A 27,464-nucleotide genomic window follows, 5' to 3' on the forward strand; every position below is an offset into this window, starting at 1 on the left:
TTAAAAAAAAAAGAAAAAAAAAGATCATTACGTCGTATGCGTCATGCATCTAGTCATGCATGTTAACCAGTGACTTAAATTTTGCCAAGTCATTGGTTTTCCTGGCTGGCTCAGGCAACCCATTCCATGCTTTAATAGCAATGGGGGAGAAGGAGCATTTATACAAATTTGTCCTAGTATGGAACGAGAAATGTGCCTTTATCTTTGCGTTTGAGTATTTTATTAGGTTTTGTTTTTGCATTTTGTATGCATCAGCGCTATCTGATAAGGCACCTCTCTTTTTCTAAATTCTTGACAAAGGCTGATTCGTTTCTTTTGCTCTCAGCGAGGTTCATACCAGCACGCACAGTCTGCCTCAATGCTTTCCTGTCTTGGGCTATCTCCTCCCACACACTTCCAAGTAGTCAATATCGATGCCCACCGCTGATTACGAATATTGCTTCGATTTTATCTTAAGGAATAAAAAAAACACGATTTCATTACATCCACACATCGGAGGTCGGGGCGACCACATTTTTTGTGTGTGCCCATCGTGATTTGTCCGTAAAGGCTGACTTTCGAATTACATTTATTCTTCATTAGGCGGACATGAAGGCGGCGTTGTCTGAGGGTGGTCAAGATGTTGGGAAGACCTGTTTGAGCGAGACACACTCTTTCTTAATTTTTAGGATCTGCCGGAGGCAACATTTAATTTTCGCTCTTGCTTTGTGTAAGTAGTCCGTGACTTATCGCCGTACGGTTTGGTACTTACGGCCTACGAGCGCTATAAAAGGGGCGACTCTAGGCTACCCACCTCAATTTTAGTGCGACAGTGGAGAGAGAGGAACCGCATTAAAATGCGATCGTTCCTACATATAGCGGCCAATTTGTCAAATACAGCTGGACTCTCCACTGATAGAATTCCCATTAGAAGAATCAGTACGTGCCCTCCGTGGAGGAGATTGCCGGCCCCACAAATAAATCTGTCCCTGTTAGGGCAAGAGGGAGCCACCAAGAGGCGCTTAACACCTGCCATTCTCCAAAATTTGGCATCCATAACTATAAAATCCTACCCATTAGATGCCATATTCTGTTATACCGATGGGTCGGTAATGAGGGACCCCGATAGATCGGGGTATGGGGCCCTTATTGTCTACCCCGACCGAACTGAACCAGATAGGCTCTCTGGTCCATGCGGCTACGCTGCATGCTCCATGGATGCCGAACTTACAGGGATAACTAGGGCGTTCGAGGCCATTAGGGCCCGAATGCTCCAACGCGAGACTAGCGCCACTACGGTGGTGTTGGTCACTGACTCTCGCTCCAGTCTCCTAGTTATGGGTGGCGGCGGGGGAGGGTCGCCTGTAATAGAAGAGGCAATCGGCGCCGCAGATAACATCCGCCGAGCTATTGGAGCTGTCGTTTATATGCAGTGGGCGCCTTCACATTGCGGCGTGAGGGGCAATGAAACGGCAGACGCCCTCGCAAGGGAGGGTGCAATGGCAGCCACACACCTCGAAGCACCAAGCACGTACTTACAAGCAACGGCACAAATCCGAGCACTCATTCATGAGAAGTGGTTAAAGTCCTGGGAGGAATCCGACAGAGCACGTGGTGTCTGGCAGCGCATGCGTCACCCAGATCGCGACGATCCATGGTGGCGACTGAGGAGGTCAGAGCAGTCAATAGTTGCGCAGTGCAGGACGGAACATTGTCCTATTGGGGCATATTTTGCCCGGTTCCGCACTAACTTTGACTCCCGATGCCGTCACTGTGGAGAGAGCGTCGAAACAGTGTCGCATGTCTTGTACGAGTGTCCCCAGCTCCGCGAGCTAAGGGGGGACTTGCCTGTGCAGTCACTCGACTTGTATGGTAGCTATGAGGCACTACGCCGGACGGCTAAGTTTCTTGCCAGAGCACTACGGGAGGACTAGTCCTTCCTGCTCTGATTTTTCAATAGGAGTTCATCTCAGGTACTTAGATGTGTTGTAAACATAGGTTTATATTTAAGTTTCATAATGTGCTCGGTCATTTTTACTTAGGCTACTATTTTCATTATTATTCAAGGAAATTATTTTTGCTCAATAAAAACTTATCTTCGGTGAACTTTAGTTACGAAATAGGCCTACCAAATATTTTACGTCAATCGTAGTTAGGATGTTTCGGGTGTTTCTTCAAAATTGAAGATAGTCTACTTCCTAGTCCAAACCTCCCGAAGGACGACGGGGGTGGCAAAGCGAGTAGGCCTATGAACCCAATCCAGCGCGCATACCACATGACCAGGTAGCCTACTGTCGCTTGATAAGTGTTCTTAAGATATCTCACCAACGCGACTAGGTTCTAGATGTATCTCTTCCCCAAATTATATTTTAGTTACCACACTTTTCAATAAAAATCCTCACCCTTATCCATTTTTTATAATTCTGGTATAAATAATTAACCTCTCGAGTTTGGCTTTAGATCTCAATACTCAAACCAGGACAATTTTTTCAACAGGCCAAAGAGCAAAAATAGACAGTCAATGTTGACCATTTGACATTAATTTCAATATAGATCTAAGATCCAGATCTAGGTGCAGACTTTAGCTGCTCGAAGTCAGCATGTGTGATGTTCGAATGTAGATTTCTGCCAAACTTAATAAATAGATCTACGATTTTACAGGAAACAGAATAAGGAAGTTTTCTGTCTGGAAAGTCGCATATCTACGCTAGGATACCGTGAAGCGAAATGGCCGCTACAGTTGACGCAGACGTTCCAGGTTGGCTTTATTATAGCTACTTTTATAGTTACGAACCAATAAAGATTCTGATTTCTTGAATTCAGATGCATCGGTTTATGTTTTGCTATGATTATTTATTTCGAAATACCTCACCTATTATTTCTTTTGTTTAGATTTCCACAAAAGCACATAGCTACCTCCCGCGAAATCGAAAACAAGTTGTTTACTTGGAATAGTCCCCTAATATCGATAATGATTTTACGTTACAAATTAGTCATAGACATAGATCTAGATCAAGATGATTTGAATTTCATTTATCCTTTAAAAAGACTAAAAATGAATCCAAAATCTAGACATAATAGAATAAAATCATTAAAAAATACACAATAGTATTTTAAATTTTAGACTTCAAATAGATTGATCTACTATTAAATTAAAGTTTTAATTTTTAGTCTAGCCTAGATTGCCTAGAAAGGAAAGATTCTAGAATATTAGGCCTATATTAACTATAGATCTTACAAAATATTATAGTTATAGATCTAGTTGAGCAGTTAAGTCTAATTCTAATACTAAAATACTTAAATTAAGTCTTAATAATAATCAGTTAATACTTAATTAAGTTAATTACTAAATTACTTTTACTTTAAAATAGGTACTTCGATAAACTGACCTAGATCCATTTTTTTTCCTCCCAAAAAATGGCTGAAAAGTGTGTCAGCACATTTTACCCTTTTTTTAGGGGTGGTCATTTCCATCAAAGTTTTAGCATATTGTATTTGATTTGAGGACTAATTATTATTACTTTTTGTAAACATAAGATATCAGAGATAATTTTTATTTGCTTTTGAAGCCAATCTGTTAAATTTTTCTTAACAAAAGTTTATGTGAAAGTTGACATTTTTACAACTTTTTTCCTATAAAAGTTACAACAATGCTGTTTGCTACAATAATTTATCATATTGTTGTAACTCTAGGTTAGGCACTCAACGAATAGGCAGGCAACACAACACAGTGTAACAGGAAATAAAAGTTGTGTTTATTCACTAGGGTAAACACATAACATGATGATTCATCCTTCAGCTTCCTCCATCCACACTGCTCTCTGCAGGTGCCGTTTTCTCCTTCTCCAGTTAACTAAGTTTCTTTCGGATCGCTCTGTGGGGAGCACGCTCCATGCAATCTGTGACTCCCACTGACCGACCTCCACCTGCATTGATCAACCGTGAACATATTTCTTTTCAGGACGAAAAGACTAAGGTGGGGGTAGTGTTGTAACCCAGCCTTGCACCAGTGCTTGAGGTGCGCACTAGCGCACTAGTGAACGTAAACAGGAAGAGACTAGAATGGAGAGAAGAACAGTGCATCAGGGATTGTGAAGAGTCTGAATGTTTGGAAACTAAGAAGCCAGCTTTTGGTGCTGCCTGAAGGTTGTAGAAGGGACCTGGAGCGAAGCGGGGAAGGCTGTCGTTGGTCCACATTCGGGTTGCTGTCTAAAGGACTGGTAAATTAGTAGAAAGACTCTGAGGAAGCTGAAGGATGCTATGTGTTTGTCCTAGTGAATAAACACCTGTCTTTATTTCCTGTTACACTGTGTTGTGTTGCCTGCCTTTACGTTGAGTGCCTTAGAGAGATACAACAATTGGTGTCAGAAGTGGGATTTGGGCAGCTCAACGAAAGGAAAGAATGGCAACGCTTAGGAAGCTAGATGAACTTAGCTGTAAACAATTAAAAGAGGAGCTCGGAGCCAGGGAGCTGAGGATCTTCTGTGCCAAAAAAAAAATGAGAGCCAGTCTTTGGCAGGCTCTTGTTGATGAAGGGGAGGATCCGGAAATATACCTGTTTGAGATAGAACCAGATATTGGTGAGGTGCTGAACACCATGCAGAACTGGTTAAGTGAACTTTGTACCTTCCAGGATTCGATGAATCATTCTATGGACAAACTGATACGTAACGTGCAAGGCCAGATCAATCCTGTAAGAGAGAGGAGTCTAACATCATTCAACAACAATGAACCGTTACTCATTCAAGACTGTGGCTGTACTGATAGTTATAAAGAATGCGTCAATCTTAACAAGAAGCACAAAGATGAACAGAAAGAGACAGTCGAAGCAATAGAAGAAGTCTGCTACGCGACTGAAACTTTTGCTGTACCAGCTTTGAGTGCAACAACGACCTGGACAGAGCAGGAAAACTTTGAGCCTGCGTTAGAGCCTGTCACTTTGGACCTTAAGGACCCCTGTCGATCTGCCAGTGCCTACGAGGGGAATTTGAATTTTGATTGTTGCATTCATGCGGTAAGCAACAACTGTACATGCTGTGCTTCACGAAGGGAATTCAAATGTCAAGAAACTCATCAACAGGGTCTGAAACCAGTGGACTTCGATACTTCTGTTTTCACCAATGAGAGAGGCTCTGAAGGTGGTCAGAGGAACCCTGCAGCTGATGGACTTTTGCACCTGAAACGTTGTAAAGGTGCCTTACAGACAATTCTCCCTGAGACGGCTGAGGCTGACAGTTTGTTAAACAGCGTGGCTTCATGTGGGTCTACAGCTCTTTCACAAGTCATCCTTAGAAAGGGCCTGATGAAGCGCAGTTCTGAATCAACTGCATTAACAACAACAAGAGCTGTCACTACGACTCGATGTGTCAGGTGGCTGACGCCAGCGACAACCGTTAGGATGGAGAGGCCACGTTTGCGACATCGTGTCGAAAGAAACTTAGTCAACTGGAGAAGGAGAAAACGGCACCTGCAGAGAGCAGTGTGGATTGCTCTGTGGGGAGCACGCTCCATGCAATCTGTGACTCCCACTGACCGACCTCCACCTGCATTGATCAACCGTGAACATATTTCTTTTCGGGACGAAAAGACTAAGGTGGGGGTAGTGTTGTAACCCAGCCTTGCACCAGTGCTTGAGGTGCACACTAGTGAACGTAAACAGGAAGAGACTAGAATGGAGAGAAGAACAGTGCATCAGGGATTGTGAAGAGTCTGAATGTTTGGAAACTAAGAAGCCAGCTTTTGGTGCTGCCTGAAGGTTGTAGAAGGGACCTGGAGCGAAGCGGGGAAGGCTGTCGTTGGTCCACATTCGGTTTGCTGTCTAAAGGACTGGTAAATTAGTAGAAAGACTCTGAGGAAGCTGAAGGATGCTATGTGTTTGTCCTAGTGAATAAACACCTGTCTTTATTTCCTGTTACACTGTGTTGTGTTGCCTGCCTTTACGTTGAGTGCCTTAGAGAGATACAACAATATTATGAAATGTGTATATTTCAAATTTCATTAAATTCTCTTGGCGCACTTTAAAGATATTTGATATTAAAATTAACAAAGACAAAGAAGGGTAAAATTTTCTTTTTTAAATAAAATAAAAGTGTTTATGGTTACAACAATCTCACTAATTCTATTGAATTTAGCATGTTAATATATATATATGTGCTAAGTTTGAACTTTGTAGCTTGGCGCACTCTTTAGATATTAATTTTCAAAGTTGATGGTAAAAATCTATTTTTAGTAACAACCAACACTGTGATTTACTGGAAATGGTCAATTTCTGTCTATCACGAGCTATTTTTAGAAGCACACATGAGGAATTTTTCATTTAGATTAACTTTTATAGTGTTTGAATGCTAGATTATGGAGAGGGAATGTGTCTTTATTATAATGAATTTGTAATCTGCAAATTTTAAAGTAAAAGTTTAATTACTTTAAAAAATAATATTAAATATTTAATTTTTTTTTTCATATTTTTAGCTCAGCGAACTAATAATTAATTTTTTTTTCTGTGTGTTGTTTTTTTCTATTAATATACATGTAAATTAATAGTTAATAAATGAGTACATTATATTTTTAAAATGATGAGCTATTATTGCACAAAAATTCAAGTAAAAAATCTTTTAATAACTTCTACAAAAATCGCAAGGTTTCTTTTTAATTTTATTGTCAGAAGCAAGAAATTTTTCATTTACAATCTAATTTTTAAAGCATTTAAATTAAGGCATTTTAAAATGATTAATTGCCAGTGCTCTACAAAAAGGTTAAAACTGTTTTTTTTATGAAGTTTATGAAACTTATTGTCATTAAATTTTAGGAAATATTTTTCTGCGCAGTGCTATTTTCATTTATAATTTATAAGAATTATCTATCTGATGCATATAAATAGCTATTTAAATACAGTAGAATTATAATTAAACAAAATAAAACACAATACAGATCTCTGATTATTTTTATTTGTAATTTTTGGGCTCATATGATGACAAAATCACATATATTTTTATTTTTTGTCGAAGGCTTTTTATATATTAATTAACTTTTTTTCAAAGATTTTATTGCTTGGTCTTGTTTTTTAAATTTATTTTAACAGAATACTGGTTAATGTAAAAGAGTGTGAAGTTTCAACCCCATATCTTTAAGACTTTTTATAATACAGTTAATTTAAGTTCAACTGTCAGTTGTTTCGGTCACAGATTTTTTTTTTATTTACAAAGGCTAAAGAAGGCTAATTTTTGGCCACTAAAAATTTAATAACTTCCCTCACAATTAACTCAGCAATATAAAATTGGTATCATTGGAAAGCATTTCTCAAGCTCTAACTAACTACATAGGTTTCATTGCATTGTGATCATTTGGAAATTTTTATCGAAGTACCTACTAGAATTTAGATCTAAATATTATTCATCTGTTACAAATCGTATATCAATATGCACAGGATGCTTACTTATTCCGACTAAATATTTAAAATCGTTTTTTTTTTAACTTTTTTTTGTTACAGAAACTGGGGCTGTATTTACTTTTGGTAAAAGTAAATTTGCTGATAATTTACCTAACAAATTTTGGGTGAAAAATGACAGAGTGCTTCAGATTGCTTGTGGTGATGAACATACAGCCCTTATTGCAGGTACAGAAAGTGTGAGCAGGTCTCACTTCACTAAATATAAATAGTATTCTCATCTTCCATTAAGCACTAGATTTATATTATCTTTAATTTTTTTTCAAAATTAGTAAAAGAAAAAAAATTTTAGATAAAAAACATTGTTATGATAGATATTTGAATATAAGCAAATTTGAAATAAGAACACTTTCAGATCATAACAAATAACTTTAATCAGCCATTTTGTCTACCAGAGTAGTGCCCCTTATGCATGGACACAACTCTTCCCACCATATAAAATTCAATTAACAAACATTATATCTACTTGTTAATTGATAAATAAAGATGATATAAATATACAGATATAAATCAAAATATGATTTTTTTAAAATACAAATAAATATTTACTTTTTTCTTTATTTCTATATAGAGTCTGGCAGAGTGTTTATGTTCGGCCCCAATGAATGGGGTCAACTTGGTCTTGGTCAGGAGAATAACGGTGTTAACAAACCAAGCTGTGTTAAATGTAGGATTTATTAAATGTTTTTGTATGTTGAAGAGCATATTTCATGACAAATAGGATTGCGTGTAATTCTGCTGCTATTATAACATTTCTTTTAAAACTTATTAAATATTTTGTATGTTGAAGAGCATATTTCATGACAAATAGGATTGCGTGTAATCCTGCTGCTATTATAACATTTCTTTTAAAACTTTGATTTTTTGCCAATATATATTTACCTTTTTTTCCCCAGCCTTAAAGCATGAAAAAGCTAAACAAGTTGCTTGTGGAAGAAGTCATACCTTGATCTCAACAGGTATAACCTTTGATCAGTTAATGGTAGGATTTTTTATCTTAATAAAGTTTCATGCAGTATTGTTATGCTAAACCTTAGAGGATTCCTTTCTTTCATAGATGTGATCCGTAGAGAACACTACCATATTTATAAAACACTTTATGATTTTCATGCGAATTCATAAAAAAAAACTTTTCAGAGTCAGGACACATCTATTCATGTGGTAACCATTCTGATGGGCAGCTTGGATACAAAGCTACTACAAATCAGCATATACCAAAGCTTATAGAGTCATTGCCTCCTACTAAATATAAATTGTTAGATGCTGGCTCTGACAGCTCTGTAGCTCTGACAGGTTAGCATTTAGCTTCTGGTTTTTAGTTTTTAAAAATGTATTTATTTATTGCAACAGTATAATAGCAGGTAAACCTTACTGGATCTAGCTTGGACTCAATGTTTAAATGTTACAATTTGATCATTCTTAGTGAAGCACTGGATTTTAAAAAAATTCTTATTGTAATCTGTTTAAAGTGATTCATATTTTGTATAGTTCAAAACACAACAGGCACTAAAAGCTTTGTTGGTATAAAAGGTTTAATTTTAATATATTAATTTCTTAACAATTATAGTTTGTCCATCGTGGTTCGATGATGACCACTTTGTCATCCAGGGGGCTTAGGGCTTTACACTGGGGTTTGATGCCTCCTTATGTGGCTGGTGAGACCTATGTGAGCCCAGAATGTTCAGCTGCACACTAGGCAGGTTATTCCAGCTGGAGCTAGTGTCATTGGCCTTGCTTTTCTTCTCTGGCATTTTACTTCTGCCAGCGTTGTTCTCTTTTTCCTCAGCAACTTGTGAGCCAGTTTTCACAGCCCAACACCATGATGCTCTGTCATGTGCCTCTGTCTCCCAGGTGGCTGGGTCTATGCTGAATGCCTTCAGAGAAGCTTTGAGGGTGTCCCTGAAGCGTTTTCTTTGACCACCTAACAATTAAAAGATGTTTAAAAACTTGCTCTTATTTATGTATTATAGCCAACTTGTGGTTTTAGGCAATGTATGTTTAGCTAAAGACTTACAACTGCATTAAATTTTCTTCTCAAATTTGGCAGCAAAAAAAAAATCACTACATTTTTATCTCATGTTTTCTTCTTTCAACAACAGTGGATGGTAGATTATTTATGTGGGGAAACAACGAAGATGGCAAACTTGGTTTAGGGGAAGTGGAAATAGTGGAGGAACCCACACAGCTGCCCATGGATCGTCCTGTGGTCTGCGTGGCTTGTGGTTATTACCACACAGCTATTGTAACAGGTAGGATACTGATAACGTTTTAGATATATTTTTTAGGTAATAAGCAAACAAACCAATTATTTAAAGTTTTTTCCTAATGTTCTAATGTTTTGTATGAGCTCTGTGTAATGAATGGGCTTTTTAGATGGTTACATCAAACTAAGATTTTTCAAACTTGTTTTAACATTTTTTGATAGCCAACAATTAACTAGTTAATATGGAAGCATGAAAATAAATATATTTGAAATCACTTTACTAAGAAATGTTTCTGGACACCAGTAAAAATGGATTTAATAGGCAAAACATTCATATGCATAGTGTTATTCATCTCAGAATTAGTTGTCATTTGATTTCATTGCAGTTTAGATCATATGCTGCTTAGTAGTAGGAAAAAATCAAATATTAAAATTGAAGATGTGAATTTTACATGGTACAGGTTACCTACCTGTGACTGAATCAATATGGCAATGTTTCAATGTTGTTTCAAAATAAACTTTGAATTGTTTAAATGATTAATGTTCATATTTGCTTTGCTCAACAAAATGTAAAACTTTATAAAAAAAAAAAGTAAAGTTGAGTGATTAAGAGAGATAAGGTAAACCAATCTACAATATCTACAGTAACAAATGTTGTTCTTAATAAACATTTAGAGTCACACTTTAATCTGTAAGTAGATGAAATAATGTTTTGAAATGTAGTTGTTTCAGTAGTAAAGTTCCCTTTTCAGATCTTGCTATCTATAGGGCAAATGATGTAAAGATCATCTGTTTCTGTGGCCCACGGTTAGTGAGGGTGCCATGTGTCCTGAACCAAGGGCCTTTACTTTTACCCAACTAATTTCAGTTATCCATTAAAGCTGAATTGACTCAGATCATTAAATTAAAAATCCCACTCTTCATCAGGATTTAAACATGGGACTCCTCAACACAGAAGCCACCGTGCCTCCTATCTTATATGTAAAACTCTTGAATTGATCATTGGGACAAATGTAAACAAATATTGTGTTCTACTAATATATTTACTAAGGTAGGTGGACAGGAGTATCTAAGGGGAAGTATATTTGAAATATACATATTCATTAACAATGTACTGGTCCAAACTAGTCCATTGAATAAAATATACTTATCTATGTTGTAACACAGTATTCATTATTTTTACTTGAAGATGATGGTAAACTATTTACAATGGGTGAGTCAGACGGTGGCAAGCTTGGCTTGACTGATGATGCAGGGGAGACAAATGTACCACAACAAGTTACTGCCATCACTGAGCCAGTCAAATGGGTGAGCTGTGGGAGCTCACATACAGTGGCTCTAACAGGTAGACTTTTAAGTAAATTATCTTTTATGTTTACTGTTCAATGTGGGAGCTCACATACAGTGGCTCTAACAGGTACACTTTTATGTAAATTGTCTTTAATGTTTACTGTTCAATGAGTGAGCTAACATACAGTGGCTCTAACAGGTACACTTTTATGTAAATTGTCTTTAATGTTTACTGTTCAATGTGTGAGCTAACATACAGTGGCTCTAACAGGTACACTTTTATGTAAATTGTCTTTAATATTTACTGTTCAATGAGTGAGCTAACATACAGTGGCTCTAACAGGTACACTTTTATGTAAATTGTCTTTAATGTTTACTGTTCAATGTGGGAGCTCACATACAGTGGCTCTAACAGGTACACTTTTATGTCAATTGTCATTTATGTTTACTTGGGAGAAGTTTGGATTTTTTAGGACACCTAGTTCTAATAGGTACCTGACAAATACATGTTTTTGGTTGTAGTGTAAAGTGCACTGTGGGCCATTAATAAATTGTAAAAATGTTTATGTTTTACATATTTCGGATGTTCCTTCAGAGTTGAAGATAGTTTACTTCCTAGTCCAAACCTCCCGCAGGACGACGGGGGATGGGAGCGGGCAGGGTTTGAACCCTCGACCGTCGATAAATCCGAACGACAGTCCAGTGCGCAAACCGCACGACCAGGCAGCCATCCAATTAATGGAAACAAGCATTCTACAGGAAAAGTGTTAAAAATAATTTATAACTCTTTAAAATATTCATTATTAGTACAATATTATTAGTTGTAATTTGATTGTTTATTTCTCTTTTCTTTGTGTACATGTTTTAATACATATGTGTGTGTGTGTTTGTGTATTGAGTTATAATCCTGGCAAGATTGGGATTTTACATTTGAAAGTATTTGGATATCCTTGAATCTATGCCTCTATATGGGTCACCCAACATTTGTTGTTGCTGTTTGTTTTGTTGGCCACATGACAATCTCATGAACCTTTGGTATAAAAAAAAATAATTTTACATCATTACTAAAAATTACTAGGTCTCAAAAGGGAAGATTTATTTTACATTTTTTAAAATCTAGATTTCTATTTGACCAACAGAAAGTGGGGACTGTTATGTGTTTGGAGAAGGTGAAAGTGGTCAACTTGGACTTGGTACTGATACATACTCAGTGACTGAACCAACACATTTAAAACTGCCTTTCAAAGTGAAAAAAGCTTACTGTGGGCAAGCTTTCACAGCCTTGATATCAGGTTTTATAGAATTTATTTGTAATTCAAGCCAGATATGAAAAAAAAATATTTGTGTTTTAACTTTTAAAATATTTTAGTCTTGTATTTTATATTTATAACTACCTAATTTAGCATTTAATACTATTAACTGTGTCTCAGTAAGTAGATTAATGGTAAATTTTTAAAAAAATTATTGGACCCTTTATACTTAAATTTATTGAATTGTAATTTTTAATTTGTAATTAATTTTTTTTTATTTAATTTGTATTCTTATTGCAGTAATTTTTTTTCTAACAAAATTGTTTCACATGAAACATTTGATTTGTCACTAGAAAAAGGTCAGCTGTATACATTTGGTGACGGGAGACACGGAAAGCTAGCTCATGGTGATGATCAGTTCTCCAATCAATACAAACCTTATCACTGCAAGCGATTTTCTCATTTTATTGTAACAAAGGTAACAATTTTTTTTTGTTTTTAAGAGCAATTTTATCTCTATAATTATGGACAGGCTAGAATAACTAATTTAATTTGTCAAATTATGTCATAGCGCAGCATTGTATTCTTGTGCTTTCATGCAGGTCCTATTCATTTATTTTGTTTGTTTACCATTTCTATTATTATAGAGAACTATACTTTACAACACAGGGACCTGATCATTTGGTACTATGCTCTGCACTGCTGTCATGATGGTCCTAAGTTCAAACGCTACCCCTGTCATCAATTTAATATATTTTGTTTTTATTTTAGCCTACTGACCATTACATGTTAACATCTATTTTCTAAGATGATAATTAGTTATTTAGGATGACTAGGCTGGTCTAAAAATATGCCCTGCTAATAAAATATTAAAAATACAAATTTATTTAAACATTTTTATGGCTAGGTTTTTAAAGGTAGCTGTCTCCTTTACAACACAGGGACCTAGAAAAAAATCCTAACTAAAACTATAGGTAGAAAACCAATAATTATTAAATGCTATTAATATATTTCTCACACTAAACTGATTACTTAGTCAAATATAGAAATAATGGGTCATCACAAATAAAACATGTTAATTTAAATTATAAGACAATGTCAAGGGAATGAACTGCCAGAAAGTAATAACTTTGTGGATACTTTTTAAAATACTTTAAAAAATAAAAACGTTTAGTTGAATGAAATTGAAAGTGAAATGTTCACCTCCTTCATGAAGTCTTAGAAACTAATTTGTATTAGTCTGACATTTCTTGATTCTACAAGAAAGACATTGGGAAAGTATTTCATTACACTTCTTTGTGAAATATGCTTTAGAAACAATTCTAAGAAAAATGTCTTATTAGGAATCATGCATTCAAATGTAATGCTTTGTTAAGAAAGACTAACACAAGTCTCCTTGGACTCATTGCTGACTTATTTTTAAAATGTGCACAGTGAATTAATCTGTTGATTTCAGTTTTTTTGATGATGTCCGACAAGTTGGTGCTGAAGTTAGTAAGGCTGATTTCTAATAAAAACTAAAATGCGTTTTAGATTGATTATATATATAAGCTGATGAGTTTGTTAGAAAAAGAAAATTATTCATACTCATATATTCTGTAAAGGATCATTCCCATTTATCTTGGACACTGACATGTCCCAACACAATGCAAAGCTTAACTTTTGAACAGAAATTTTTAAAATTTAGATTTGTTTGCTCTTTACCAAGATGCTCATATAAGACACTGGCCCCAAAACACCCCAATAGAAAGAAAACTATATGGAGAGCTTCCTGATTTGGAAACCACTGTGCAGTTCATCTCATGTATTGGTCTAGTCATCTGAACGCCCCAACATAACAATGAGAACGAAGAAGATGAAGAAGATTTGTTTGTCCCCACCAACTCCACTGTATATAATGTTAATGTATATTTGAATTTAATTCAAGGCTATACTTTACAGCCACTGTAATGTAAGAAAAAAAGATGAGGTTTCTTACTATGTGACTAAATAAAATTGTAATCTGTCCTGTGTTCAGGTAGCGTGTGGTGGTTGTCACATGATAGTCACTGCCAAGCCAAAACCTCAGGATGATGGTGATGTGACTGTGGATGGTGAAGTAGATGAAATGAAGTCATTGGATGACAGGTCATTGCTAGAGACCATGAATGGAGGTTCTCCAACACTCTCCAGGTCTTTGTCTGCCAGAGAGAAAAGAAGAAATGAAGTCACAGTAAGAAATACTAAATAACTAGAAAATTGTCAAATTTTATGAAGGGTGATAAATATTCTTTATATTAATATATGAAGTATTTGAGCTTTTAGGCAATTTTGTTCGTGTAATTAAACAATACCATTTATGATATATATAGCTGTTTTAAAGAACAATTTATTTCTAATACTTACACAGGCTCAATAAAAGTTCATGCTTACATGATACTTTTTTTTTTAGCAGTGAAAAGTGTCTAGAAAAAATATTTTAAGACTAATAGAGTTATGCAACTAGGTATTTTTATGTCAAATTATAAACTATTTGATAGGATTTGTTTTAAAATTGGATAAAAAAAAAACATGTTAATGAGCATGTCTGAGCTGAACTAGTACCAGTATGCCATCAACATGTAAAGCCTTTAATAACTAATGCATTGTTTCTCCTATAATAGTCTGCCTTCTGTTTTTCTTCTTCTATATTATTTGAATGGTTGTCCAGGGTAAAGCGTGAAGTTTGTTGCCTGACCTCCTTTGCAGTCCTGTGGGTCTGCAACAGTGTTATCATTCATACTCCTTTGACTTGGTACTTACTGCTGGGATACATTAATTTCATAGCATTGAACCATCTCTTGTAAGGCTATAGTAACCTGCAATACGAGCTGCAATTCATTCAATATCTATGTGTTACCTTCAACTGTTATTTCATAAGTCTCACTGATTGATTTGTGTTCAATCAGATATTCCTGTATGGTACTAGGAGTTACTGGAGTCATGTCATAAGACTTGATATTGATTTCATTAATGACATTTCTAGCATTTACTAATGCCAACTGAGGCATATCTCTTAATACTTCATTTAATTGTTTTACTTTGACTTCTAACAGAGATCTTTCTCCACTCTGACTGAGTTGCTTCCAGCTTTGAATAGATCTCGCCTTAGCACAACAATGCCTGCTCTGAAATCTCAGCCTAAAGTCAATGGGGATGTTCTTAGTAGAACTGTGGCTCCTATGCTTGCTCTAGAGAATGGTAATTAAAGATATGCCTTTTCAGATAATTGTTTAGTCTGAAAAAAATATGTATCTTGTAATGCTTATAAGGATGTATTTCTAAAACTAGGCTTAACCACCAGGTACACAATCACAATATATCATTGTTTGAAAAAACTTCTCTGATGTTCAAAAATCATTTCTTTTAAGATATAAACATAATAATCTCAGCTATCTCATGCCCTGCCATCTCTCTTGCTTTGTCAAAAAGTGGTATGAAGAAAAAGGTTGGCTATATATTAAAGTATATTTTCACTGTTGCCAACAATGGGTCTTGCTGGCCTAAATAATTACAGTTAATCTTCCTATTACTCTAAACAATAAGAGAATGAGAATATAAGAATAAGAAACTGAATTATTTTTCTAATTGGAGATTTAAATGCTTCTCGTAGGTGTTTTTTTTTTGTTGTTGTTTTTTTTCATAAGATTACAAAATGTATTATTTTTTAATTAAAAAGAAGTTTGTGTTTATTTACTCATTTTACTTGCTTATTCTGCTTCTTTTGTGAAAATATAGAAGATGCTCTTTTGCTAACTGTAAGGCCTGGTGGTAATGTTTTCTTGTGATTCCACCACTATTTATACTATAATCATTGTTCTTCTTGCTTTGGATCCTGAGTAGACAGCATCAATGTGCCATAATCCTACAATTTATGTTTTCTTATTGTTTGTTTTTTCACCTCTATATATTTTGTCTACAGCCAACTTTGAATTGATATTTTTCAATGAGTTATACTATAGTGGAACATTTAAATACATTTTATATTTTATAATTATACAAATACAAATCTAGGTGTAAAGTCTAACAAGGAAAGTGATGATGAAAAAGATCATAGTAAAGTTGCTGGAAACAAGGTAAAGACCACAGACTTGTTAAAAAATTAGTGGCATGTAATTAATGTTGGACATGTGATAGTTGTGCTATATAAAGTACAGGATTGTGCGGATGGGACCCCAATTGTAAAGCACAAAGATGCTGACACCTTAACTGTAAAAGGGGTGGTTGACTGTGTGTGTGTGATGACTGGTGTGGATAGATGAAACACCGCACTACTCAAGGGTATGATTCAGATATTGGTTAGTTTTGCAATGGTGAGAATACTAAATTACTGAGAAATAGGAACTATGGTAAAAAGTTTGCAGTAACCCATTAAAACACTCAATGGAGGAGTTTCACACCATATAGTTTATTTACATAATAGTATGAACCAAAACATGTAGATATATCACGTAATCATTAGGGAATTCAGCGTGTACATTTAACTGATTTGAAGGTTATTAAAACTATTAACTATTGTAAAAACCAATGTAAATCAGGCTCATGAAAACTTTTGAACTGTTATAACAATTACAGCTGGCTATATTTAAGTACTCATAAAGCATTAACAACATATTAGGTGTCCAATATTATCAATGACCAATTATAACACAAATTGCCTGCATCAGATATGAAAAAATATGCAGGTCTCAAACTGGGTTTGCATAGTCATATGAAACTCTGCACTCATCCTTAATCTTTGAAATCAAGACATTGCCATAAAAGAAATGTACAAAATACTTAGCTTCATATAGAAAAAAAACATTTGACCAGGACCAAATCTGCAACTGACTTTCCAGACAAGCACACATAACCTCCCCTTAAAAGAATACCATGTTAAAAAAAACTATTCACACGTCCTTCCAACTCACAACAAATAAACGCAAGCTAATCACACTCTTATATCCCCCTCCCCTCATCATGCTACCCAGACACAGAGAATGAGAACATCTTTGCAACACTTGCTTGCTTGGAGAAGAAAATACAGTGTGACTGTATTCCAATTGCTTTTTTATCTCCTCTTTGTTTAAATAATAGACTTAAGTTATTAGGTTTGTTTATTCTAAATTTAAAAATTATTAATGAATGAGGTCTTTATTGTTTTGTATAAAGAACATTTTTATGTTTATCCACAAGGACTGCTTTTAATGCCAATGTTCATTCAATGGGCACTTTTTTTCTTTTTTGTATAAAATGACCTTGAGATAATATCTATTTTAACTTTATTTTTTCTAGGATCCTTCCCCTATGGTCACGCCAAGAAAACTACACAGTCCTAAGGTACTTAACAGAATATATTTTTTGCTAATACTTTAACGTTCTTTTTTTTAAAAATAGTAATTATAATTCTATTATAATTATAACAAAGCTCTTTATTTATATGCTACAAACACCAGCATCCTTTCATGTTTAAATTGACACCAAAAGTATGATAAAAGTTAAAAGGAAAATGATTGTTTTTTCTGTTGAAAAGCAAAAAACATTTTGGAAAGTTAATTCACTTAAACCTTTTTTGAACCATTCTGTTGTCTTTTTTTTTCTTTGTCATACATTTTAAGGCTTTCAAATAGATTTGTATTTTAGATAATTCATTATCATGACCATGCATGAATTATTCAGCAAATATTTTTTTCTAACTAATTGTATCTTCTTCTTTATGGTTCATGCCTGATTTATGCATGATAACATTTTCCTGTCATCTTTAGTTCTTAGAATAGTTTCTGTACATTGCTTGAAAATTGCATGGCTTTTCAGAGTCTCCAAGATGGTAGTGATGGTGATGATGAGCATGATGATAGCAGCATTGACGGGGAGGCTTCAGAATCAAATGAGAACTTTGATAAAAAGTCGGATGATGACGATGAAGATTTGCTGGCTGTGACCAATGAAATGAAGAAAAAAATCGAAGATTATGCCAGCGATGAAAGCGAGGATGAAAAGCTGGCGAGCAAGTCTGGTCCTAAAAGTTTAACCAAATCCGACAACAGTGAGGTTGTTGTGAGCCAAGTGATAAAGCAGGAAGTAAAAGTGGAAGATAGACTTACAAACAATACAGAGAAGCCAAAGGAAGAAACTCAAAGTGACTCCACACCAACAGTAAGAGTAACTTTTGTGGATGCTGCGGTGTGTTCTTTGGTTTTTATTGTTTTTTTTCTAAATGATTTTTTTTGCTTGCTTCTTTTTTTTTTTTTTTTAAATTTGTTTACACCTGCTGCATGGCTTCACTTTTTGAAACTCACATGACTCAAAGCTTTTTGAGCTGCTTGCCTATCAATCATTGAGTAACATACTACATATATGTTTTAGTTAGCAACAGATAAGGAAATTTCCATTTAGGCCTGGTTTTATGAAATTATTTTTTTTTAACTGCACTTTTTTTTTTTTTTTTTGTTATAGTGCTTTAGATTAATGGTACTTTTGGCTTTTTATTAATAACTTATTTAAAAATCTTTCTTTAAAATCTTAGTTGCAGTAAAAAAAAAAATTAATAGAGTATAGCAAAAAATAAAAGAGCATAAACATTTATTTAAACAATTTTTTAATACAATGCCAAATTTACTAGTGTTGTTATTTTGTCATTTAATGTTAAATATTTAAAATTTACTAGTGAACAAAACACATTTGACCTTACACAGACAAATGATAGACTTTTCAGGAAGGTACAATATCAGTTCAATATTTAGTTGCCCTTGTCACCCCAGCCACTTAGAATGTTGGAATAATTGATTGTGGGTTGGCAACAAGATGACATTTAAGGACAAATGTACATTTGGAAATAAACAGATATAGAAATAAGCTGTATGTGCTAAGACTCTCTATGTACTGATGAGATTACATACATAGTTCAATCACAAAAGACACTCCGTACTGTATCTCCTGAATATGACAGCTTCTCTCTCACTTAACCCAAACTTGACTAAAACAATGGCAATGGACCATCACTATATGCCCTCTGAGCTGGATATACCATGGGTGTACTAATACTGGATCCTCTGAATGGACTTAACAATCCTCGATACTGATTCGCAAACAACAACAGTAAAGAGATATCTGGACTCGGAAAAGGCTGAAAGGTTGAGTAAAATTTATTAAAGATTCAAAAACAATCAATTAGAAAATTAATTGCTCCAAGAAAAAATCCAGTGTGATTAGTTAGCCTCAGACATTGTGATATACATGAAAATACTAATTCTTAAAAACCACCTTTTATCATTGAACTTTTCAACTTTTTGCTCCTAGCTTTTTTTTTTATTTTAGATATTTAAATTTAACAGAGTGTTCATATATTTTATATATATTAATCTTTTCTTTCTTAACGTTTTCACAAAAATATATTTGTTGTGCTTTTCAGCTAAGTGTTAATGTGATGTATATTCCTGCAACATTAAAAAAAAAGTGAAGTAAAGTTCCCCTTTCAGACCATGTGATCTGTTTCTGTGGCTTACAGTCAGCATAACGACCAACTGCCTTTACTTTTTCCTAACTAATGTCAGGGACCCATTAGAAGTGGGTGGACTCAGAGGCGCCCGAAGATCCTGAAAATAAAAATCTCGTTCTTTACCAGGATTCGAACCTGGGACCCCCAGTTTGAAAGCCAAGCACTTTACCACTCAGCCACTTAAATAAATGTTATTTATTATTACAATCTCTATCTACTTACTTTTTTTTATATACATTTTTCACTGTATTTCCCTTGCACACAAAAAATATTCACAGAGCATACTCTCAGAATGTTTGAATTCAGGTTTCAATTAATAGACTAGTATTCTGATAAGCAGACCACCACTATGCACCTTTCTGAATTAGCCAATATCCTTCAGCACCAACACTTTACACTAGCACACTTTCAGTAGTAAATCATACGCACACACACACAAAGTATTAAAATGACAAAAGTTCAATTATTATCTATTTAAGACAAAATGTGTTGACTGAAATACTGCTCATGTCTACCCTTTGAATTAAATATAATCAAACTTTATTGGAGGTTAACAGTAATATTAGCTCCCCCCCCCACACACACACACATTTGTGTTGTTGTTTTTTCCATACAGAAACATGCACTTTCAGCTAATCTAATTATTTTTTTTAAATCTTGGAAGATCCATTTTTGTGGTTATAGTACCCTGGTGAAGGTTGTTGGAAACATAGAAAAAAGTAAAGTACCTCTTTCAGACCTTATGATCTATGGGACAGATGATGTAAAGGTCATCTATTTCTGTGGCCCATGGTTAAGAAGGGTGTCATGTGGCCAGCACAATGACCCATCTTCTTTACTTTTTTCCCCACTAATGTCAGGAACCCATTGGAGCTTCTAAAATTAAAAACCCAGTCTTCACCAGGATTTGAAGCCAGGATGCCTCAGTTAGGAAGCCAAGCATTTACCACTCAGTCAGTGCACCTCCAGTTGGAGACATAGCTGGAAGTTATGTTTCAGTCATGAGGATGTTATTGAATGGAATTTCAGCTAAGAAAGTAAAGTTCCCCTTTCAGACCTTGCGATCTGTAGGCCAGATAATGTTGAGGTCATCTGTTTTTTGGCCAATGGTTAGCAAGCAGTGTGTCATGTGGCCAGCACAATGATCAACCCCCTTTAACACTAATGGTTTGAACCATGTCCAAATTAAATAAAGTAATGATTGTTGCTTAAACTTTTGATCACTGAAACATGATAAGTCTACAGCATCCAATCTGTAAACTAAGAGGCCTTGAAAGAGTGCTAGATATTTTAGTTTTAATAATATTTGTTAAATTTATAAAATGTTTTATTTCAAATGTTAAAAGAAGGATTTAATTGATTAAAAACTATCCTGAGGTTTGTGTTTCATTAATCATAACAGTTTAATTCTGAGCTATTTAGATATTTCTTTCTATTATATTTTTCATGATCTTTTTGTTGTTGTTGTTGTTGTAACCATTAGCACCAGAAAAAGGGTCCTCTACCTACACCTAGAAAAAAGATAGAGGAGAAAGAAAAAGAAGAGGTCAGTGATGAAGAAGATGAGGATGAAGAAGATGAAGAGGAGGAAGGAGAGGAGGAGAAGACCAAAGAACAGAAAAAAGAAGAAGGTAATAATAAGTAAATCTAGAGAAATAAATCAGTTTTCAACAGATGAACTCCCAAACTGGTACATAAAAAATGTGAATACGAAAATATTAGACATTTTTACCATAATTCCAGTTCAAAGGTTATAATTTTCAACTAACATCATTTTTGTTTTTTACAACAATGAATTTAAAAAAAAACTATTTTTATATTGTAGGTACTATCTTCAAAATATATATATATATATAAAGAAAGACACTGATGATGATGCATTCTGATTAAGAATAGTCATTCTATTAGAGTTGGAGTCTGAAATCTTTTTTAATTCATGTCTGGTTAATCATATAGTTTCATGTTAGGCTCATATACACCTTTGTATTGGGTATTTAGATTTGGATCCTATCTGTATTATTTCTAAATTTAAAAAAAGTTTGCATCATACCATCTATCTCTAAAAACATGTAAAATATTAAAATACTTTTTTAAAAATAAAATTCCTTCTTTATACAGCTTATAGAGCAATTATTTTGCTCTTAATAATTAATGAATGATGGATTTTTAAAAAAGGAAAATTTTTTTCCCCACCGCATTCCTCCCACCACCAGAAAAAAACAACTGGATAATCGAATGTATAAATCTAGAAGAATTTATATAATTCTAATGATAGGCTTCTATTAATTTATCAATCTAAGACCTTCTCAATCAATAGGGCCTACATGCAGAAATACTCGAAGACGTAGTGTGTTCAAGATAAAGATTGTCTAGTCCTCTAGCCAAATACATTTTTTTTTCTACTTTCAAACATTATAATGATCAAACTAGAGTTTTTTCAGTGTGGCTAGTGAGCTTGTAATTTTCCCATAGATATACATCAACTGTCCAATTTCTAAGAAAATAGTTTTTAGACATTTTTGAGAACTATGTTTATGTCTTTTTTTCTTTTCATTCAATGTTGACATTTAAGAAGAGAAAGGGAAAAACAAAAAGAATAAAGATAAGAAAGAGAAAAAGAAGAAAGAAGAAGAAAAGACTAAAAAAGACAAAAAAGGTAAGTAAAGTTTTGATTATGGTAAGTTTCTGGCTGATACTAAGGTTTAATAATAATAATAATCTTTATTATCCGTAAGGAAATTTGTCTTACAATTTGTGCATTACACCAAACAAAAAACATTATAACTATAAGAAACCAAAGTGTACATTCACACCAGACTCACTCATAATTTACATGTGACAAAGTTTATACCAGATTGTTCTTATTTAATGATTTGATTGCCAGGGGAACAAAAGAGTGTTTGTGTCTGTTTGTCTTTGCTATCGGTGTCTTGTATCTCTTTTGTGATGGTAAAATCACAAAATCCTGACACAAAGGGTGATTCTTTATTTCGAGGATCTTGTTAGCTTTTTTATAGATGTTTGTCTCAAACAACTGCCCAAATGGGGTTTGTTTTTTGCCAATGATTTTGCCAGCAGCATTTAGGATTCTATAAAGTTTATTTTTATTTTTACTGAAGTGGTTCAATTCTTATTCTTTTGTTCAACCTGCTGTAAAAGGTTGATATAGAACTTGAAGTGAGATCTTGAGGTGTGAGAGGCAACAGAAACAAAAGTCTTTTCAGTGAAAGATTACTAGATATCTTTCATTTGCTTACCAATAAGTCATGACAGTAGCTTCTCAAGAAAAAACAACCTATTAATCTAGTTTTCATAAAAATAGCTCCATATAAAAAAACAATATTTACAGCTAACATCCAAATACATATAAGTATCTAGCTATTAGTTTACATATTTAGCAGAAGAAATATTTTTTTCATAATCATGCTATTATTATTATTACTACTAAGTATTACTTACTTCTGTATCATTTCACAAGCCATCATTATTGGCTCTATAATCAAATTATAGAGTTTTACTTGAACTATATTTTTTTAAAAATCATTTTTCAGAAAAGACAAAAGGTAAAAGTGAAGAAGACAAATCAAAAGAGGATCTCAAATCCAAGGTAAAGGTTATGTTTCCTTTATTTCCTGTTCATCCAGTTTCTTGTGAGATTCATGTTACACTATTTGTTTCTTTGCTTTACTCTCTCATAGTGACACAAAGAAAATAAAAGTTTTCAACATAGATAATTGTAGATATTTGCTAATACCTTCTGCCTCTCTCTACTCCTGCCCCATGATTATTATACCGGAATGTTTATTGTCTTTTTTTTACAACTAGAAAGGAAAAAAGGAAGACAAAGACAAAACAGAAGAAAATGATGTTAAAAAAGACAAGCAAAAGAATAAAGAAGAAAAAAACAAAGAGAAAAAAAAAGGAAAGAAAGATAAAGAGAATGAAGAAGAAGAGAATGAAAAGACTGATAAAAAGAAGAAAAAAGGAAAGAAAGATGAAGAAAATGAAGAAGAAGAAGAAAATGAGAAATCTATTCAAAAAAATGATAAAAACAAGAAAAAGGGAAAGAAGGAAGAAAAAGAGGAGATAAAGTCTGACATTGAAAATGGAACCAATGAAAAAGATATAAATGAAAATAAAAAGCCTCCTGCAAAAAAAGCAAGTATTTTTTTTTTAATTCCCCATAAAAATAACACTTTAGTCATTCACTTTGACCATTTTATGTGCATAGTTGAACAGTTTTTTGGGGTAAGATCATAGTTACTTAAGACCAGTCTTATTTTGTGTTATGCCCTATGCTCAATTAGATTTCCAGCTTACTCCAGTTTTCAGAAATAGACATTTACAGGACCGAGCCTCCTCAAACTACAAGACAATTGATCTCTATAGTAGATTGCCTTTCTATTTTTGCTTGTCCATTTTTTAACCTTTTTTTTATAACTTAGTCCATTTATTCCAAATCTATTTGACTAAAACAAAATATTAAAATGTTGTCTGAATTTCGGCTTAGTACAGCATTTTAAAAATTATTTAGATCCATTTAATTAGTGTACACACAAAATCAATTTTTACTATGTCTGGAAACCCCAGGCCATCTAGTGTGTCTAATAGTACATTTCATACAACTAAAAATTAAAAAGAAAAATTTTGAATAATCTCACTGGCCAGAAAACTTACATAAATGTTGAAATATTATACCTATGGCTGAAGAATACTACAAACATATTTGTGTATCTGAAGGATAATTACAAATGATCTTAGATTTTTTGGCCAGATGGTGACACTCAAACTTTTGTGTCCATGCACCACATACGAGACTGAAAAAATTTGGGTGTGCTATGAGAGGTCAAGCATGAAAATGACAAACAGCAAGTTACTTATTGCTTGAGACAAAGATAGTGCATAGAATATTTTTAAAAGATAGTCTGTTTTGGCAACATTAAAGTTTTTTTTAAAGTCTTCTCTTAATGTTTAAATGTAGCAAAATCGACATGGATAAAAAAAAAAAAAAGAAAGAATCTTGACATTATTTGTTAAATTAAAGATTTCATTTTATGCCATATTTGTTATAATAATAATAATAATAATCTTTATTATCCGTAAGGAAATTTGTCTTACAATTTGTGCATTACACCAAACAAAAAACATTATAACTATAAGAAACCAAAGTGTACATTCACACCAGACTCACTCATAATTTACATGTGACAAAGTTTATACCAGATTGTTCTTATTTAATGATTTGATTGCCAGGGGAACAAAAGAGTGTTTGTATCTGTTTGTCTTTGCTATCGGTGTCTTGTATCTCTTTTGTGATGGTAAAATCACAAAATCCTGACACAAAGGGTGATTCTTTATTTTGAGGATCTTGTTAGCTTTTTTATAGATGTTTGTCTCAAACAACTGCCCAAATGGGGTTTGTTTTTTGCCAATGATTTTGCCAGCAGCATTTAGGATTCTATTAAGTTCTAAATATGTTCTTCTCCATTTATCAGATGAATTTTGTCTTTTTTTCAAAAAAGAAAATTGGCAAATTCTAATTAAATCTGAAAATTTAGTAATAATAGCGCGGTTGCGCTTAAAAGGCTAAACATTTTACAAAGCTATACTAATCTTTCAAATGTAAATTTTTTCAATTTATTTTGTAAAATAAATTGTGTATGCTTCCCTTAATAAAAGATTATTATTTAGTTGTTTTGTTACATTTTTATAACAATTTTCCTAGTGACCAAACAATTTATTTGACAATACACTAGAAGACAGAAAATTATAAGGATTTGAACACTATCACTATATAGCTGCTATGTTAATCAATCTTTTAATTTTTCAGTCCAGAACATGTACAGTCTTATGATCTTCACTATTGTGTTACCCATGCTCAGCTCAAGAACAACAGTTTTGGACAGTTTTCAGAGACACAACAGTTGGATTTATTTCACACACTATGCATGTGTAGTGAATACTAAATTCATTAATATAATCTTCTGAACAAAAAAAAATATATACTTGTATATAGTTCATCAATATATTTTTAGTATCTTTACATTTATGAAATAGTGAATAATCAGTCTGGGCAGATCTTTTGGTTTTGTCTAGCATCATTTTTGTATGAAAGTACAGATATTGAATAATTGCTGTTAAAACATTATATTTTACAAATATAACAGAGATTCCTAACTCATATATTATGGCTCTATTAAGGGTTGTAGAGTGTATTTGTAATATAGAAAAAGATACAAGTTTTATACATGCATTTTATGTGTACAAATATTATAATTTACGATTGACTAGTTCCATAAAATTACATATTAAAAAGTCATAAGAGTGTACTGTATAGAAGTACATAGCGTATCCTGCCTAATATTAACAAGGGAAATATTACATAATTTGGCTGGATGAATGCTACAAAATAGTGGAAGTTGAAATCAGGCTTTTGAGGGTGAAAAAATATTAAAAGAATTTGCTCATATAGCAAGTTAGATGTCCTAAAGCTACATGGATTCTCTCTTACACCATTGAAGAAACATTTCATGAACGCAGTTCACCACACCTGGTCCTTTACTGAACACATTACTGTTGAAAAGTTTTTGTAAGGATTTGAATATTTGATGTACTTTTGTTGTTTACTAAATGATGTGGTGGCCAGACTGAATTGGATGCAGGTTCAAATATTGGGATTTATTTTGAACTGAAGTTTGATTCTTGTGCAACTAACAGGCAGCTATAATACTTCTCACTTTACCCATGTACCAATGAAGCTTACAATATTGTCATTGCATTGTGTAAACATCATTTGAGCTTAATTTGCCTCACTTGTAAATATTTTGTTTAAACTTTAATTGTACATAGTAATTGCCAAAACGTTTGCTTAGATTATTCTACACTGTCCAGAGCAAGTTTAAATCTCTGTATATTTTGACAATGCTCAGATCTGATATGCTACTCCCATTATAAATATTGTAGAATACTAAGAAGAGATCCGTCCATGTCACTTGTTACATTACAATGTATTTCTTTATATTTCTGTGATAAAAACCAAAGTTAATAAAATATCTTTATCAAAATATTGTATCATTGTATTATAGTATTGTTAATTTGATATTGATTGATTTTTATGTTATAAAAAATATGTTTAATCTTTCACATTAGTTTGTAGGTATTAAAAACCTTTCCTTTTATATAACTCAACATACCATATAAAAAAATATTCCCCCTGCAGGCTAAGTAATTTCATTATGTTTTATGTGTAAAAGTTTTTAGATTAATTTCTTTTTGACATGATAAATAAATCATAAATGGTTAGATTACTCAACATTTAATAGTTTGTATTTTTTATTTTACAAAGCACAGTAAAATAAATAATTAAGAAACTATTTAAAACTAGACTTCTTTAGTTTAACTCACAATGTAATTATATTTATATCATAGAGATGTAAACACACTTTTATAGCACTTTCATTATTTCATACATGGAAAACAACATTTCAATTAAACTAGCTATCTCACATTGCAAAACAATTCACAAAACTACTGCCATATACACAAAATATAATTTATTGTTCTTTTACCTTCATTTAAATTTACAAAAAATGTTCAGGCATTCATCACAAAACCTATACACAATACATCTTTATGTTCAGATTAATTCATACTAACTATATTCAGGATACATTTACTTCCAAAACTACTTCAATATAACTTTTGTTTAATACAACAAAGCCAAAATGGTACATTGATATTTAAAATATTCTATCCAATTTGTATTGAGAACATTAGTAAAACACACATTTTGCATTCTTGAAT

At 33.3% G+C, this 27,464-nt stretch overlaps 1 protein-coding gene across 3 annotated transcripts; it reads left to right on the forward strand.

Annotated features, from left to right (window-relative positions):
* The first annotated feature begins 567 nt into the window (after positions 1 to 567).
* On the forward strand, positions 568 to 27,463 carry LOC106050578 (X-linked retinitis pigmentosa GTPase regulator-like). Of its 3 annotated transcripts, none has more exons than XM_056033788.1 (20): positions 569 to 709; positions 2,641 to 2,737; positions 7,466 to 7,591; positions 7,995 to 8,090; positions 8,320 to 8,382; positions 8,561 to 8,716; positions 9,523 to 9,672; positions 10,816 to 10,971; positions 12,056 to 12,208; positions 12,520 to 12,644; positions 14,184 to 14,378; positions 15,241 to 15,385; positions 16,199 to 16,260; positions 17,459 to 17,503; positions 17,978 to 18,346; positions 21,145 to 21,292; positions 22,234 to 22,317; positions 23,213 to 23,268; positions 23,487 to 23,819; positions 25,492 to 27,463. In XM_056033788.1, the coding sequence occupies exons 2-20, from the start codon at positions 2,707 to 2,709 to the stop codon at positions 25,513 to 25,515; spliced, it is 2,517 nt and encodes an 838-aa protein (XP_055889763.1). In that variant the 5' UTR covers positions 569 to 709; positions 2,641 to 2,706; the 3' UTR covers positions 25,516 to 27,463. The 3 variants fall into 3 exon arrangements, with proteins under 3 accessions (XP_055889765.1, XP_055889763.1, XP_055889764.1); XM_056033789.1 differs by having other exon boundaries at positions 570 to 709; positions 17,978 to 18,319; XM_056033790.1 differs by lacking the exon at positions 17,978 to 18,346 and having other exon boundaries at positions 568 to 709.
* Position 27,464: the final 1 nt, after the last annotated feature.

The sequence above is a fragment of the Biomphalaria glabrata genome, chromosome 6 (assembly GCF_947242115.1).
Source record: "Biomphalaria glabrata chromosome 6, xgBioGlab47.1, whole genome shotgun sequence".
Classification (NCBI taxonomy): Eukaryota; Metazoa; Mollusca; class Gastropoda; family Planorbidae; genus Biomphalaria; species Biomphalaria glabrata.